The 18,137-nt window shown below is 57.9% G+C and overlaps 1 protein-coding gene across 1 annotated transcript in view; it reads right to left on the minus strand.

Annotated features, from left to right (window-relative positions):
- Positions 1-573: 573 nt before the first annotated feature.
- Positions 574-18,137, minus strand: part of DTX1 (deltex E3 ubiquitin ligase 1) — a 32,282-nt gene continuing 14,718 nt past the window's right edge. Inside the window, exons 2-9 of the mRNA XM_045534783.1 lie at positions 16,308-16,977; positions 4,544-4,605; positions 4,014-4,175; positions 3,695-3,756; positions 3,033-3,191; positions 2,779-2,940; positions 2,578-2,667; positions 574-1,887 (exon numbers count right to left, since the gene is read on the minus strand). Of these exons, the coding sequence (XP_045390739.1) occupies positions 1,663-1,887; positions 2,578-2,667; positions 2,779-2,940; positions 3,033-3,191; positions 3,695-3,756; positions 4,014-4,175; positions 4,544-4,605; positions 16,308-16,977 (1,592 nt within the window). The 3' untranslated portion in view covers positions 574-1,662. The remainder of the gene's footprint in view (positions 1,888-2,577; positions 2,668-2,778; positions 2,941-3,032; positions 3,192-3,694; positions 3,757-4,013; positions 4,176-4,543; positions 4,606-16,307; positions 16,978-18,137) is intronic.

Raw genomic sequence — 18,137 nt, forward strand, 5'->3', positions numbered from 1 at the left:
CGGCGCGATCCCGGGGGTGGCCAGCAGGGGCCGCCTGGAGCCGCAGCATCCGCCACCGCCGCAGGGACATCCTGGCACGTTGCAGAGGCTCAGACGTGAGATGTGCGGTCGCATCCTGGGGTCTGTCCCCGCCTTTCCCTAGACAGAACCTGCTCCTCCTCCCTGAGGGCAGGGGCTGGAACTCTGAGGTCCCGACGAGTGATCGCAGGGTCTCCCAGCCCCTCCACGTTTGCCCGGAGGCTCCGGGCTCTCCACCCAAGTTCCTTGTTTCTTGCAATCGTGCGGGAGAGCAAATGTGTGCATTGCCTTGCGCTCTTGTGAAAGAGGGGGGCACTTTCGCTCCTGCATTCTTGAAGACTAGGACAAGGAGGGTCTGCCTCTGCCCCAGCCGCAGCCCGCTTCCTGCCCCGGCACGAGAGAACTATGAGGACCCGCCCTCCTCCCTCGGCTGCCCGAGGAAATGTCCCTGAGGCTGCCGGTCTCTTGCGAGCATCACTCCCCAAGGGGGCAGACTGAAGGCCCCCAGGAACAGAGCCCCCCCACCCCGCCCTTGGCAAGGAAAGACCGGGCGAGGAGGAGAAAGACCATTTATTTCTCCACCCACAGTGGGACTGGTAGGTTTTCAAAAGAGCAATCGCTGGCATCCCTTTAAACCTTGGCTGACTTCCACCGTGGCAGCCAATCAACAGAGGCGGAGCTGGTGAGTTGCCTGGGCAACAGGCCCCTGGTTGGCCGGAGACTGTCAGCCACCCCCTGCCCGCGCCCGAGGACAGGGAAATTCACTCTTTGCTGTCCGCCCTGCCTTGTGAACACACCGGCCTAGAACGGGGCCGCCTCCTCTCGCTCCTGAAGCCGGCAGCTCCAGCCTTTGGAGCGCAAAGTCGGGAGCGATTTGGCGGAGAGGACGGGGCAGGGAGGGGGGAAGGGAGCAGGGCCTTTATCTGGGGACAGACATAGGCCTGGGGGTGGGAGGACAAGGGGCTCAGGGTCCCAGCAGGATGAAGAGACACAGCACGGAATAAGACCCCTCTAGTCCCCGCGTGCCCTGGCCATCCTTTTGTAACCGCTCAGTAATCTGGGGGCTTCTACCCCATGGGCCCACAGCTGCCCAATAGGTGGGTGGCAGAGATGGGTGATGGCGTGGGGTGGGCGAGGCGTGGGGTGGGCTGAACTTCCCGAGTCTCTCTTTGCCCCAGGAGCCCTGGCAGCCCCCAAGGGCCATAGACCTGAGTCCTGTTCGCAAACAAGCCTGTACAGATGTGAGACACACAGCTGGGGTCCACACGGGGTATCACGGGGCCTTCTGTCTCTTCTCCCCCAGCTTGGGGACAAGTAGAGGCACGTGGGTGTGCGTGCATGTGTTCAACAGGACACGTGTGTTTGTGTGTGCGGGGGTGGGTCTCTGTCATTTTGGTAGGGAGGTCCCTGTGGTTTCCGGTCCTCTCTCTGTGGCCCTCTCAGGGAGTTACGGGTCCGAGCCGGCTGGCCTGACGTGACATCTCCCATCATCCCAACTGCCACCGGCCAAATCCCCTGAACTTCTCCGGCTCCTTCCTCAGGCTCCTTCCCAGCCCTGAACCTGGGCCACCAGGACACGCCTGGCGGAAGGCGGTGTGCGCCGGACCAGGGCAAAGCAGGAGGGAGGGTGGGCAGCCCCGGGCCTCAGGCCTTGGCGGTGGCCTCAGATACGCCCTGGGCCGTGAGCTCCGCCAGCACGTTGTCCAGGTAGCCGGCGTCTGGGTAGCCGTGGCCCGTGAGGTTGGACCCAAACTCGGTCTTGTGGTGGATTTCGTTCCAAACCACGGTGTCCGACTCGCCCGTGGTGTTGGACGTGCCGATGGTGAAGATCAGCCTTCTCTCCCAGGCCGTTATGAGCAACCGCAGCACCTGGACGGGGGCGACAGGTCCGACAGGGCGGAGGTGACAGGCCGCCCCCAGCCCCTGCCCGAACGCCACCCTCGTGCCTGGAGCCTGCCAGCCACAGCCTCCACCCTCCGCTGCCACGCTGCGGCCACACTAGGACTCGGTTTAGCACCTGCCGCGCTCTGCTTGGCCACCTCCTTCCCAGCTGTATTTCCTGGACTGACTCCCCCACGCTCCTTCAGTAAAAGTTCTCTCCATGTTGTCTATGCCTGTCTTTCCCGGGTGAAGGAAGCGACTCGGGCTGGCGGCCTCGCTGCATTAGGTTTGGACCCCACACTGTATTAAACAGCCACTTGCAAAGTAGTGGCCAAGATTCAAAAGCCTGAAGATTTCACATGAAAATCTGAACTTCTGGCTTCTTTTGAAAAGCAAAAAGTCAAATCAGACAACCTGTACTTAGTCCCTCTGTGACCATGGGCAAGTGACTTGCCTTCTCTGAAGCTTCGTTTCTTTATCTGTAAAATGGGGTTGGGACCTTGACCTCAGCGGGTTGGGGGATGAGGTGAGGTGTGTGAAGCAGGTGGTTACGGTCACGGCTGTCTGGCTGCCGGTGTGGGGAGGAACACAGCAGGGACTGGGGAGAACGGGACCGCAGGCCCAGGCTGGGGCCCCTGGCTGGGCCCATCCCTCGCACTGTCACGGCTGGGCACCCACCTTCCGGCCCTTCTCGTTGTTGGGCAGATAGCAGTGGCGCGGGAAGCCTCTTGCGGTGAACTTCTTCCCCGGGTTGGGGTGCTCAGGGCCCTGTTCACGGGGGACAGTGGGGGGTTAAGCCACGAACAGGTGGCGGTGCGGGTTCTGGGGGAGTCAGAGAGGAGTGAAAGTCGGGGGTCAGAGGGGCGGCAGGGGGCTCACCTGGATGCCTGTGGGGATATCATAGACAATGCGGATGGTCTGGGTGTCGGCGAAGCCGGGCAGCGAGTGGGGGATGAGGTGGAACTCCATCTTCCCTGGTGGCTGCGTACCCGTCTTCTCCCCGTAGATGGCCTTGCAGGTGGGGCACTGCAGGCTGCCATCCTGGGGTGAGGGGGGCTGGCAGTGAGTCCCCAGGCATCCTGACCCCACCCGGCCCCCTGCCCACTCCCCACCCACTGCCCCGGCCAGCCCACCTTGTTGCCATTGGAGTACATGGCCACGAGGCATAGCAGGTGGTACATGTGGCCGCAGCGGCCCAGGCGGCCCACGAGCTCCGGCCGCACACCTTTGTGCCGAAGCACACCCTCGTAGCCGGATGCCGTGACCAGCCGCTCCATGCAGATGGTGCAGTCCTGGCGGGGAGGGTACGGGGGGGAGACTGAGGACTGGGGAGGGCAGGGCACCTCCTGGGTCAGCCCTGCCTATCGGTGGGCGCCAGGCCCACAGGCCCCGAGGGCTGCAGACCACCCCCCTCTCTGGCACCCGTTCGACAAAGGGAGGGAGGACACGCCCTCCCGCACATTGGATTCCGATATATCACAGAGGAGGAGATGGCTCCCTCGCTCCACACCCCTCTCCAGGTGGATTAAAGGTTTAACCATCAAAAGCAAAACTTAAAAACACTGCGTGGAACAGATGGGTGACAATATGACACAAAAACCCAATCATCAAAAGATTGATAAATGCAGTTCTATTAAACTTAAGCGTTTCTGTTCATCAAAGTCCTCGTAAAGAAGTGAAAAGGCACCGGGAAGGAGGGATCTGCGAGGCGCAGAACCCAGGGGGACAGCTGAGGGCTCCATCCCGGGACAGAGACCCCTGCTCCGCCCGGGGCCTGCACCTCCCCTCGGCTCACCTCGTCAGGTGGGTTTTTCACCTTCTGCATGTACCTTCGAACCACATCCTCGGGGTTCTTACCTGCAGGGACATGGGGGGTGGGTGTGAGTGCACCCAGGGTCTACCCCTGAGGGCTTGGCTTAGGACGGGGTCAGGGGCCGGAGGGCTGGGGCAGTGCTGTAGGGTTGCTGGATGTAACCGTTCAGAGAAGGATGGGGTTGGGGAAGGGAGATGGCGGTGAGGTCGCAAGTCGTAAGAGCAAAGTGGAGTCCAGAGGTCAGAGGAATGTCGTCAAGGCTCAGGGGTGTCAGGTCAGGGGTCAGGGTGGGGAGGCGTACTTTTCTTGAGGTGCTTCTTCTTGGTCTTGCGGCACACCCCGGGCACGCCGGGCACGGGCTTGACGTCGCTCTTGCTCACGGGCGGCGGGTGCAGGATGGGCTTGGGGGCCCGCGTCAGGCACACGGGCAGCCCGGCCGCGCAGAGCAGGATCCCGGTCATGCCTGGCGGAGTGGAGGCTGCTAGGGGGCGGGGCGCCACCAGGCCCCGCCCCACATGCTCTCGGCCCGCCCCCTGACCCCCCAGCCGCACCCCGCAGTCTGTGAAAGGGGAAGTAGGGGCAGGGTGCCTTCCCCAAACCCAGCCACCTGGTCACCTCGGGAATCCTGGCACACTCAGGTGGGTGCCCACCCGGGGTTGAAGCCAGTGGGGTGCCTTCTGCGGGCCCCGCCCACCCCGTGTCCTGGGCCCAATGGTAGGGGGCGTTCCCTCCGGGCCCCGCCCACCAGCCCCATCCAAGGGGCGGAGTCACGGGGCGGGGCTACCTCCCTGCAGGCCCCGCCCTCCTTTCCCATCCCGGGCTGGACCGCACCTGCCAGGGCCGGGTGGACGGGCCCAGTACCGTTCAAGTTCTTCACCGGGAGCGCGGGGACCCTGCGGGGAGAAGAGAATAGGTCGCAGCTGGACTCCAGCCCTTGACACCACAGCAGGGGACCCTGGTTTGCCTTCTGTCTCTGGCTCCTGGGCACACGCTGACCTCTTTGTGCCTGCCTCTGTCATCTAAGATGATAACCAGGGAATTCCCTTCCTACTCTGACATCCTATTATGGGGTGTAGCCAGGACCTCTGCCTGGGTTCTAGTGGGGTGCACCCTAGAGTGAGTGCTGACTCTTCCTCACCCCACAGCCGCCTCCTCCCTAGTGAGAGCACTTTGGCTCTAACAGCTCCCTTTCATTGGCTGCTGTGCCTGAAACTCAATTATTAGTGATTTAGCTATTCTACATCTCTCAAAGTTTGTTATATGAAACACTAATCCCTGTAAAACGTTCTAGGAAAAAAGGATTCAGGGAACAAATAAGTTAGGAAACACTTCACTGTCTCCCTTGCAGAGATTCATAACATAGCTGAGCATATTAAAGGCTCTGATAAGTCCTGCATGAAGACGTGTAGTTAATCAATCAATAATAACTACAGGTTTTCCAAAGACATTTGATGATGAAGATTTTTTTTCCTTCTGGAATATTTACTGATGTCAGTTCCTGTGATTAAGGCATTGTCCCCTCTTCAAATGAAGAGCCTCTGGCAAAAGGTATCCTGCTTCCCCTCTTCCTCCAGCCCCTCAAAGAGCTCTGGCTTTTAGAGTCAGCCAGGGCTTTCACTGTCTCAGTTCAACCGCTAATCAGCTGGGTGACATGTAGCATGTCATCTCACCTCCCATACGAGGCTGTCTGTACAATGGGGATAATATGGCACCTTCCTTTTGTTTGCTGTGAGGATTCCATAAACTTCTACATGTCAAGGGCCAAGCACAAGTCCTGGTACCTGATAAAGATGCTAAAAGCATTAGCTGTCACCATGCCCACCATTAGCCGTGTAATCCTGGCTGAGTGATTTCACCTCTCTGCAACTTAGCCCGAGTCCTGGTGTAACTTCTCTCCACGTTAGAGAGGAAACCATGACAGTGTTGCAGTGACAACCTTGAGCCAGGCACTTAACCTCTTGATCCTCAGTTTTCTTATCTGAAAAGTGGGGGTAATAACACCTCACAAGGGTGTAGGGAGGACTGAATGAGACGGCGTGCTGTGATGTGTAGTGTGCCTGCCTGAGTCCTCATTGCTGGAGCACTCATTTATGCAGGGCAGCTGGTGTCTTGCTGCTGATGGGCGTGGAACCCCGCCTGGATAAGTTTCGTGGAAGAGAAGGAGTGTTCTGAAATCCAGGGGGAGCCAGAAGGGCTTGGGGGATGCGCCAGGAGCGGATGCAGGAAGGGGTGGGGGCAGGGACAGTGGGAGAAGGAGCTGCAGCCCCGTTGGCCTGCTCATGTCTTAGCCTATCCAGTGCGGTCTGGTCACCTGTCCCCTGCAGGCACCGTCGGCACAGGGGAGCCGGCTGGGGAGCATCTTCAAGCACCTGGTCCCCTGGGCCGGCAGGGGCACTGCCGCAGTGGGTCCAAAAACACAGACCCACACACCCGGGGAACGAGCCACATACGCAAATACGGATAGAGATACACACGCGTCCATGGAGAGGACCATTCAAACATATACACCCCCTGGAACACACTACACACGTGTACACATGCAGAGACACACAAACACACACGCCCCAGGGAAGACACCACAGATGCATGCACACACAGGCACACACAGACCAGGGAACCCCTCCTCACACATACACAGACACACATGTACTTGGGGAACACACCACACACACCAGGGGATGCATATCCTGCACACACACACATAGACACACACAGACACACTTTAGGGAACGCACCCTCCATGAACATACAGACATAGACATAGACACACACACACACACACACACACACACACACACATGCTTGCCTGGAAAACACAGCATGAACACATACACACATGCTCCAGGGAACACCTCCCCACACCTACATACACAGAGAGCCACACACGCGTGGGGAACACACACAGATACACACACCGCGAGGACACTCAGCTGGACAAGAGAAGCGTGCGCATGCAGAGTGGTCCACCCCCGCCGCAGCCGCCCCCTCCCCAGCCACGCAGCGCCGGGGAGGCAGACAGCAAGCTGGCGGAGTGTGCACTCAGCCCTCACTCGTGCCTGGCGCCCCGCAGCGTGCACAAGGCCCTGCCATCCGCACACGGGAACGCACGGACATACTGATCCACGTGGCACGTGGGGAACTGCTCACACACACGGACTCACATCGCACACGGGAACACAGGACACACTGCTCACGCTGCATGCAGGGACACACGGGCACGCTAAGCCACATCACTCGCACACACTGACTCATCACACATGGGAATGCAAGAGGACGTTCTGACCCTTCTCAGGGCCTGTCACCATCCTCCAAGACCTTCCTGGAGGAGAGTGGGTATCACCACCCTAACTTTGTCCCTCCCCATACTTTCATCAGAAAGCACAAAGGCATTTTTCCCCCTCAAGCTGCTTCTTTTCCCTGCCTGGTCCTTCAAATACCTCTACTGCAGACACGCTAGTTAAGTCTAAGGTCTCCCCCACCCTTCTTCCTGCCTTTCTGTCTCTTGAGAAGAAAACATCCCTCCTTGTCTCCAGGGCTACCTGTAAAATGGGTGGAAAGAAAAATATTTAGCATTCACACCACCACTGTCTTGTTGCCTACCTGTGGCAGACATCACTAATCCACCCCAGCACTCTCTCAAGCCAAGCAGCTCTCCAGGCAGTATCTATCAATCAGTAAAGCCAGTTTGCTACCCCAGGTCTATACAACGCCCAAGGTCTGGTCCAGCTGATGATCCTGGTCTTGCTCAGCCTGTGGCCTGGGAGTAAGGCCGGGGATACCTAACTGATTTAGATCTCAGCGGCCCTAAAATGTCTAGAACCCCTTAAAAACCACAGAGCCCTGGGTTGCAAAAGTCAGTCTTGCTCCTGGCAAGAGGGTTATGAGTGAGGTATCACGGTGAGGCTTTTAACAAACAATTTACCCGGTGGTGGCCCCCAGCCTCTCTCAGTCGCGGGCCTCCTGCGAGAACCCTGGGTAGCGGAGTTCCCACGACACCCGAGCGTGGGAGCCGCCCGGCCCCCTTTTGATGTGGGACATGCTGTTTCCTCCGAGTCAGTGAGAACATCCTTCTGCCTGGACAGGCGACTGCTGCCCGGGGCCTCCCGGAAGCGGGGCCCGGCCTTCACCCCTTGCTCTGCCTTCTTGGGGCCCAGCCTGGCAGAGCCTGGGGAATCCCTTAGGCCCCCCGAAATCTGTTCTGACCAGCAGGCAGGCCTGGGCCCTGATGCCACGCTGTCTCGGCCGCCCTTCCCAGGCCTGTACCAATCCTGTCTGTCCTCTGCTCCCAATGCCCCAGTGGCTCACCCCTTGCTCAGGGCCATCTGACCTCGTGATCTGGCCCTGCTGACCCTCCAGCCTCACTTCCTGGGTACTCGTCCCTTGCCCACCCCAGTCCAGCCAGCCCGGTCTTCCCACTGCCCCTCTGGAACATTCCCACCCCAGGGCTTTTGCACATGCTGACCCCTGACCCTGGATCCTCTTCCCCAGATATCCTCACGGCTCCCTCCCTCACCTAGCGCAGGTCTCTGCTCAAATGTCACCGTAACCAAGAGACTTCCTGACCACTTTACTTTAAAGATGCTCCTGTCATTGTCCTTACCTTAATTTTTTTTCATAGCACTAATCATGACTTGGTGTTAGAAAGTCTTGAAGCATGACCAGGCCCTGCGTGATCTGGCCCGTCCCTGCCTCTGCGACCTCATCTCCCACCCTCCATCTCTCCACGGCAGACACATCAGCTGTTCCTGTCACACGCGAGCACGGTCCCTTTCCAGGCCGATGCGCTTGGTGTGCCCCCCACCTAGAAGGCTCTACCCCCAGATCCCGGGGGTCTCTGAAATGCCACCTCATCAGAGAGACCTTCCCGGACCACCTGACTCACCCCAGTCCACAGCACATAGTAGATGTTCAATAAACACTTGTTGCATGAAAGAAGGAGGAAATGCATTTTGTGGGGATGTTCAGAGCAGCTGACTCAGGGGCACATGCTGGGGGCACATTCTACCCATGCGTTCTCTGCAGGCATTTGAAGTGAGCCTCGAAGCAGGTGTCCTAGAGAAACTTCCTCTGCAGCTCCTCGTCCCTGGATGTTCTTTGCCAACATTTATTCTAAGGTGAGCACGCTAAGGGGGCATCCTGTTGGAACAGCCCAAGCAAACTTTCTCTAAGAAATTTTCCAGAAATGCTCCCCATTCAACTTGAGGCAGAAGTGCCAAGGCGAGGTTTCAAGGAACCAAGACATTTCCCTACAAACTGTCTCCGTGAATGTGCCACATGGACATAGGCCACGGGGCGTTCTTGGTGCTCAGATGCTACAGCAGGACAGCAAGAGCAAAGGCTTCACTGTCTCATCTAATTGTCCCCAAAACTCCATGACATCCCATTCTACAGACAGGGAAACTGAGGCACAGAGGGGAAGTGACTTGCCAGTAAGTGTTAGAGCCAGTATTTGAGCCCAGGATACCCGGCTCCAGGGTCTGTGCTCTTAGCAACGCTACACGAAACCAAGCTCTCTCGTCATGGCTTAGAGACTGAGGCAGGAAGCCCCAACTAAGGAAAAAAATCTCCCCAGGATTAGCCTGGGAAATAGTGATGGGGTGGTTTGGCTCTGCTTTCTGCCAAGGAAGAGCAAAGACACGTTTCGTACCTACACTGGCTGGAAGGTCATGTCCACAGGCAGGATGAAATGATACAGGGAGATTTTCCTACTTGCTGTTCCTCACACTGTTCCCTGCCCTTTTCCGTATGGCTACCTTCCCCTGCCTGCCCACACTGTCTGTCCCCAATGCACATCTGCTCTTTGAAGGGAGGCTCAAAGATCACCGTCTCCATGAGAACTTTTCTGATCTACCTCAAGTGAATTCACATCCGGTCCTTCTTTTAATCCTCAAGGGACTGTGTTTGTCTGTTTATGTGGACACGGGCATTTTCTGTGTTGCTTTCTAGTTGTGTAGTTCCATGCTTATGTCTTCTATCAGAGTATGAGCTTCTGGAAATGTGTCTGACCCAGCCCTGTGACCCCAGGATTGAGGATAACACTTGGTACAAAATGGGTTCTCAGTAAGTACTAAACGGAGGGGTTGAACCAAATAAGAAACTGGTTTACTAGCTCTGTGGTCTCTTCAGAGGGGGGCCTAGTGTCCTTAGAATCAGTGGTTCTAATTCCAAATATCAACCTCCCCCTCACCCAGGCAAGGTTAGAGCAGGATGTCAAACACATGGCATGCATGCCACTACTGCTGATCTCGTACCCATGGCAGGCATCACCAATCGATCACAGCACTCCTTACCACTAAGCCAAGATGTAACTTCAGAATCCTCCTCAATGCAGTGCTCCAGGAAGTCACAACCATTGGAGCAGAGATGGCATCTATTTATGAGATGAAATCTATTTGTCATTTACTCTGCAGATGACGGGACTCTAGCCCATAGAGGGGAAATGACTTCACTAAGGTCACCCAGCTGGTTAGTGGCACAGCTGGCACTGGGGCCTGGAATTTCCGAGTCAGAGGCCAGAGCTGACCCCACCGGGTTGGTCTGTGGGGCCATCTGGAGCTGAGCCAGGCTTCAGAGCCCTCTGTGCTCTAGAGGTGGGCTGAAGCCTTTGAACTAGACCTTGGAGCTGGCTCAGCCCCGGGCAGGCTGGATCAGGGGCTGTACAAGGGGGTCCGTTTGCCTGCTCCACGGCCATCTCTGTCCAGTACAGAGAGGGGTCCAGGACCCCAGGAAAGCAGGAGGCCACCCTGACACTCCCATTAGGGCGCTGGGTTTCCATCTCTCCACCTAAGTCTGGCCTCCTGTCCCTACCCTCCAGCCCCCAGCAGGCCCCAGACTTGTCACATCCTCTGATGATGGGTTTAGACCCCCCAGGATACCTGGCACTTATCCCGCAGTCCCCCGGGGAGCCCTGGGAGGCTCATGACCAAGTCATTTGGGTCCAAGTGGGTGAGGAAGGGGCAGAAGGGAAACTGTCACGTCATGGGAGAAGGAAGTTAAACAACGCACGGGGACCCTCGCGTTCCCCTTTGCTCCTTTCCAGAGATTCTTGTCAGGGCCTGGGCCTTCCCTCCACTTTGTAGCCGAATCCCTGTCCCTCCCAGTCCTGAGGAACCCAGCCTGGGGCCAAGTCCCTCCCCCACCTCCTGAAAGCCTGGGAAGACTGGGTGGCCCTGGGCCCGTCCATGCTCGCTGTCTGGGGGCCTTGCTCATGTCCCCTATTCCTCACTCCAACGCCTCTGTCTGCCTGGACAAGCCTCAGGGCTTCTACGGGCCTCAGTTTCCCCTCTGTGAAATGAGATCCTCTGCCCAGTCCCCAGCCACCTTCTAGGGACTAAACAGTGCAAACGTCCCCTAGAGAGACATTCGAGGTGTGGTTGGCCTTTGGGGCTCGGATTTATCCAGAGGCTGGCGGGGGGTGGGGTGGGGGGCTCTGGGTCACTGTCATCCACCCTCCTGGTTCCCAGCCTGCCTGTCGCTCTGTCTGTTGGGGGCCCAGGTACGGGAGGGCAGGGCAGGGCTGGCCGTTCCCACGGCCCGGGGCGGCCCCGTGCACACGGGAGAGCGTGGTTTGGCCTCCCAGGGAGCAGGGCAGGAAGTGCTTCAGGTGGGGGCTGGGGTGGGGGGAGTGTTTGGTTTGACCTTGTGGCAGGCAGAGTTTCAGCTGCCACCGCACACCAGCAAGGCAGGAAAAGGGGGGAGGGTGGCAGGCCAGAGGCCTGGGGGGGCCCTCCACTTTTCAGAGGGTGCCTTTCAGTTCAGTTCTTTAACACGTTCAAACCATTTGAATGTAATAGCTACCAAGTGCGGGTTCTTTTAAATAAAAACATAAAATCACTGCAAGAAATTAAAAAAAAAGAAAAAGGAAGGAAAACACCAAAGCACACCCACCACAACAAAGTCCGTCTCCCCTCTGCCTCCCGCTTCAGCCCCAACTGCGGTCTGTTCTCAGCATTCAGAGGGAGCTCCTTAACACAAAGTCACACCAGTCTGGCTCCAGCTCGCAGCCCCGCTGGCTGGCATCTCACACAGAGTCAAAGCCAAGGTCCTCACCGCAGTCTGCCAGGCCCCGTGCGACAGACCCCCTTTCCCCTCTGACTTTCTCTCCCACCACTCACCCACACGGCCTCTCCGGACACACCAGGCCTGCTCCTGCCCCAGGGCCTTTGCACAAGCTGTCCCTGCTATCTGCATGGTTTGCTTAACTAACCTCCCTTTATCTCTGCTCAAATGTCACTTTCCCAGTGAGAACTTTCCAGACCTTTGTATTTAAAATCACATCCCTCCTATCACTTCCTACAGTCTCCCTTCTTTATTTTTCCTCTGTAGCAGTTACTGCTTTCTACCATATTCTAGACTTTCCTTATTTTGCTTATTGTTTTTCTCCCACTAGAATGTGAACGCCAAGAGAGCAGGGACTGTCTGTTTAGTTCACTGTGGTGTCTAAACAACAAACAGTGCCTGGCACACAGCACTTCCTCAATAAATAGGGATTAATTAATTCAAAAGCAGATGAACATATGCCATAAAGTAAAAAGAAACATCAAACTAGGGAAAAGAGGATAGTCAGAGAGTGAGCACCCTTAATGCAGGGAGAGTAATGAACAGCCCGAGAGAAGGACAAGCCGCAGAAATAAACAGGGAATTGGCAAAAGAAGAAACCACTCGTGGTCAGTAAACAGGAAATGGTTCTCAGGCTCAACTAAAGCACCAAAGGTATGAAAACTTAAATGACATCTCCTTAGTAACAAGCAGGTTGGCAATGCCGTGAGTCTGATAGGGACGGGAGGGGACGAGGGTGGATTTCAGGGGGTGCAGGCTTGAAAATGTAGGTGCTTTGACAGCTGGCCTCGTGCTGGACAGTGGCCTGTGTTGCCAATCCCATTTCACAAGTGCAAAAACTGAAGACCAGAGAGGGAGACGGGCTCAGCTGGGGTCACACAGGAATCATGATCTGAAACAGCCCGGGCAGCCCAGCCTGGCCAACTCGGGTTTTGGAATCAGAGTCCTAATTTCGTGACCTTGAGCAAGTGTCTAAGCTTTTTGGGGCCTCACTGTCCTCAGGGGGATGCCAGGACCTGCCACCTTGGGTTTCTGTGAGAAATGCGAGAGACGATGCCCGTCAAAGCCGTGAAATGGAGCCCGAGACATAGTGAGCGCTCAGTAAATGGAAACAGGCCCACCCAACACGTGGGCTGGAAACTCTGAGTGTGGTTCCTCTGCGCTGGACGCTGACCCCTCGGAAGACAGGGCGGATCTTCCCCACCCCCGCCGGCCCCCCAGCCCAGGCTGCCAGCTGGCTCCCCGCCCCGCCACAGGGGCAAGTGGAAAAACCCCTGGCCAGGTGGATGCTCTGCCGCCCACTGGCTGTGTGACCCCGGGCAAGTCAATCCCCCTCTCTGGGCCTCCTTCCTGGTCCCCCATCCCAGGCTGAGGTGAGGACGGAGGTGAGAAGAATGATGTCAGGGCCCTCTGAAGAGTCCACTCCTCCCCGGCATGCCGATGCTACGTGACAATTCTGAGTGTGTCCGCAGGCCCATCGGCCCTGTTGAATCCACACGTGCGAGAGGTGGTGGGTTTGGCTCTTTTTGGCAGATGGGGAAACTGAGGCTGGAGAAGTGAAGCCTCAAGTGTGCCCAACCTGGAAAGGACCCTGTGTCTGTTTGAGTCCAGCAGGGGAGAGAGGAGGGGAGGACAGAAGGAAGCAGGGAGAGAGAGGGAGAGGCTGGGAGGACAGGAGAGAGGGAGCAGGAGACAGAGACAGGGAGACACAGAGAGATACGCAGGGAGAGACACGCAGAGACACTGTTATGGGCTGAACGGAGCCCCCCCAGAGTTCACGTGCTCAGGCTCCAGACCCTGGGACCTCAGAAGGTGACTGTTTGGAGATAAGGCCTTTGACGTGCTAATTAAGTTAAAATGAGGCCATTAGGGTGGGTCCTAATCCAGCAGGCCTGGTGTCCCCATGAGAAGAGATTAGGACACAGACAGGTGCCGAGGGACGAGGGACGACGTGAAGACACAGGGAGAAGACTCCATCGACAAGCCGAGGACAGAGGCCTCAGAAGGGACCAGCGCTGCCGACACCCTGACCTTGGACTTCCAGCCCCCAGAGCCACGAGAGAATATGTTTCTGTGGTTCAAGCCACCCAGTCTGGCACTTTGTCACGGCAGCCCCAGCAAACTGACACAGACATAAAAACCCAGACAGAGGATGGGGGAAGGGCCGGGGCAGGGTGGGGAGGCCTGGCTGCCTGGCGCCCCCGTGCCTGTCCCCTCCTAGGCCGCACGGAGCCTCGGTTGCCTTGGCAACAAGAAGCTTCAGCCTGGAGGAGCCAGGGTCTGCCACGCCCTCCTCCCTCCTCCCTTCCCTTCCCCAGCACCCCCATGCTGAGAGAGGGGACTTCAGCGGGGCTGCCTTGGAGATGGAGGGGTGGGGGCCTTGACACAGGCTTGTCTGGCTGGGGGGGGGTCTGCCAAAGGGGCCAGGGGGACACTGGCAGAGTCTGCCTGTGTCTGGAGGGCGAGGGACCCCTTGCTAGTTCCCCACCCCGCTATCTCCCGCTTTCCAGGCCGATGTCTGGGCTCAGGGAGGGTCAGAAACCATCCCCAAGGGAGGGGCAGGAGAAGTGATGTAGACTGTGAGGGAGAGACACGTGGCTGGGGACAACACCCTCTTAGGTCAGAGAGGGACATGTTTAATGATTGGATCTGCACCCCCGAGGAGAAATCTTTCTTCTCCCTACAGCCCTCCTGAGGTCAAGCACACTCTATAGCTCCCCATTGCTGGCAGCACCAAGCCCAGGCTTCCCTGAAGTCACACAATCTAGCTCTGTACCCCCATTTGGAAGGAAAATCTCAGCCCCCGCTGTTCCACAAAGGAGCCTCTATCAGTTTGTGGTTGCCAGAACCTTCCAGATTCATTCCTACCTCCACTTCTTTGCACTTGCACTGCCCTGCCTGGGATGCCCTTCCTCCTCTCACCAGACCTCACGTGCCAGCCCTCCTCACACTTCCCTTGAAGTTGCACGTGCTGTTCGCTCTGCCTGGAACACCTTTGTCCATACTGCCTACCTCCTCCCGGGGGTCTTCCCTGAGCACCGGGCCCACCCTGTCCCGCTGCCTCCCAGCTCTCCCTCTCGCTCCAGAGGTCACTGTTCTATTCAAAGAAAATCCTGGTTACGACGTTCTGACCTCCTAATCCCCTTGTGGGTTACAACAGCACTACCCCAAAGAGAAGGCTCTCAAGTTCATGCTGCAGAGGCCCCTGGAACTTTCCTGGTTTTGACCCCTCCCTCGCCCGCTCAGGCTTGTTGTCCCACCCTTCTTGTCATTCTAGGGCCTCGAGCCCCTTCTGTGCACAAGGCAGCCAGAGCCGGGTGCCATCCACAAGTAGCCATCACTGGTACTTGGGTGAGTCCCTCCTGCAGTTTTGGGCAGTGCTCCCCCCAGAGGCTTCCTGACCCCCTCAGGTCTCCTCTCTGTGGGCACTGGGCCCGCCCTGGGCTGGGTTCACACGGGGGCCACCTCCGTTTGTCCCCCTGCCCGTCTCCTCCAGAGGAATGACCTGGAGGGCAGGGGAAGGGAGGGGTGAGGCAGGCAGGGGGTGGCGGCTGCAGTCCTTCCCTGGAAAATTCCAGCTCCCCCGGCCCCCACGCCAGCTCTCTCCTGGATAACAAAAGTCGTCCTGACAGCCTGGACGGCACCATTGCACGGTGTAGACACTGCGTGTGTTTCCACACCGTGGGGAGTTCTGCTCCCATTTGGCAGATGATGAAACTGAGGTTCGATGAAGGGAGGGCACTCGCCCCAGACCTTGCAACTCAGAGGTGTCAGGCTCTCAAAGGAACGAAAGGTGAACAGGTCTAGCTCAGGGTCCCGATCCTTCCTTTTCCCAGGCTTTGGCTGCCCCTTAATCAAAGGGGTGGCCTGGATGTGGTGACCCCAAAGGTCACATCCATATCTGACCTTTGGTGACCCCAGCCCATCACTGTCAATCCCCTGGGCCATGCCATGGTGATACAAACAGAGTTAGCTTTTGGTGCCACTGTCCTTCTCCTCCTCTTCTTGGGGACATCCCACACCCTCCTGGCCATTTCTCTTTGATCTATCAAGTTCCAGGTCTTTGCTCTTCCCTCTCATGGCCACGCTGTCAGGGCCTGGTCCTCTGCTCAGACTGACAGAGTCTGGGCTCCAGGGTGGGTGGGTGACAGCCACTCACTGGGTCCCTATCTTCGGGCCTAGGACACTTTAACCAGGAATTTCCAAACTTGGTATGACCTGGGTTCCCTTCCTCAACGAATCCCTGCTGGGCAAGCCGATTCACAGAAGTGTTTCCAAAAAGGGCTGCTCTGGTAAAAACAAGAGCAGAGAGACTGGCCTGACTTCCAGTCCCTCCAGCCCTCCCTATTCCAGGTCACCCCAGGAGTCCCTGGGGCCTAGTTTGAGAACAGTAGTAGTAACCCAAAGGCACGGTGATTATTTCAGGCGTGGCCAGTAGGGGAAATGCTTTGCTCCTGGCGCTAGTGGACAGCCACCCCTGGGCTTGGTCCTTGCCTGCGGCGACACAGGGGACCCCTCCCCCAGGGCCCCGTCTTACCCGGGCGGGATGGAGGCGTGCGCGCTCACGCTGGTGGCGCGCTGGGGCCCGGGCCGGTTGAGGTTGTTCTGTCCCGGGGTGGGCGCGCCGCCCGGGGCGCTCGGGCTCCGCGGGGGCGGGGCGGGTTCCGCAGGGCCGGCGGCAGGTGCGGCCCAGAGCGCGGCGCCCGCGAAGGTGGCGCTGGGGCGCACGGCGAGGGCGCCCGGCGGCCCTCCGGGTGGCGGTGGCGGCGGCTGCGGGGGCGCGGGGGGCGCCTTGCGGCGCTGCGAGGCCAGGATGGCGTTGGAGGCGGCGCGCGTGCTGTTGACCAGCACGCACTGCTGGCACGAGCAGGGCTGGCCCGAGCTGGCGCCCACGGGCCACGACTGCGACTTGGGGATGGAGCCGACCGTGAGCGGGTAGGCCAGGTCCAGGCGGCGGCGCAGGCGGCGGCGCCGGCGCGTCTGGCGGTTCATCTGCGACATGCTGTTGAAGTAGATGAGGTAGCAGAAGCCGAGCGACGAGAGGTCGAGCCACGGGTGCTGCTTCTCGTAGGCGTTCTGGATGGTGATGCAGATGTCCATGTCGTAGGCCGTCCACGCGCCGCCGTCGTTCTCCCACTCCCACACGATGCCCTTGCCCGGCGCCGACGACGGGTCGTAGAAGTTGCGCCGCACGGGCCGCATGGTGCCTGCGCTCGGAAAGGGGGGACAGGCAGAGAAGGGGGTGTCAGGACAGGCGCTGGCGGGCGGCGCGGGGGCGCGGGGACTGTCAGACGGGGGGGGGTGGAGACACCGAGGCCGTGCAGAGGGGTGGGGGGCGGGGGGCGCAGCGCTGCTCTCCTTCATTAGCTCACTCATAGCTCACTCATTCATTCAACCACTCATTCATCCATCTGTTCATTCATTGGTTTATTAGCTCAAGCACTAGTTCGTTGCCTCACTCAATAATTCTTTCATTAGTTCATTCACTTATTCACGCCTTAGTTCACACATCCACCTATCCGTCCCATTCGCTTATCCAATACTTCTCTCCTTACTTCATTCGTTCCCGTCCGCGGTCATCCCTCGCGCTTTTCATTCAAACCCGCGGGGATTCTGGACCCTGGGCTCACTCCTTCACTCACGCGTTCAGTCATTCCTTCATCTACCACCGTCCACACCCCACACGCTTCCCCCTCTCCTTCCCCGCTGCATGCTCCATGCTCTCCATCAGACATAATTTATGTTTTACCCGTTTCTCTTGGTTTCTGTCTCCCCCTGCTACAACGTAACAGCCGCAAAGGCGGGGGTTTTGTTTTATTTACTGCTATATCTCCAGCACTTGCGCGCAGTAGGCGCTCGAGAGATATTTACTGAATGAATGAATGAATGAATAAATTCATTAGCTCACACATTGATCCATTTGGGGTTCAGTTATTCTTTTAGTCCTTCATTCCCTGTGCTCACCCCTGCATTGGCTATTCCTTTGTCCACTTATTTGTTTTTTTCATTCATCTGTTTGTCCATTTGTTCCTTCCTTCGACAAATGTTTGCCGCCTGTCCGCTCTTTGGAGGGCAGCATGCTTAGTGTTTGTGCAAAATCCACGTGATAACTCCATGACAACCCAGCCAGGTGGGTAGTAATGCACCCCTTTCATGAACGAGGGCACTGAGGATTTACTCCCAACATCTGCTCCATGCTTGCCAAAGATCTAGGTGCTCCCTGAGATCAAGGCTCCATGGGAAACTCTGGGTTCACCAGAGATAACCCACGATCCAGACTGCAGGACTTCTCAGAGCCTTTAGCCTGCTCTATGCCTTGGGTTCACTCGGCACACCTGCAGAAAGGCTGCACAGTCGACTGCTCCTT

This window comes from Lemur catta, chromosome 21 (assembly GCF_020740605.2).
Source record: "Lemur catta isolate mLemCat1 chromosome 21, mLemCat1.pri, whole genome shotgun sequence".
In the NCBI taxonomy this organism is placed as follows: domain Eukaryota; kingdom Metazoa; phylum Chordata; class Mammalia; order Primates; family Lemuridae; genus Lemur; species Lemur catta.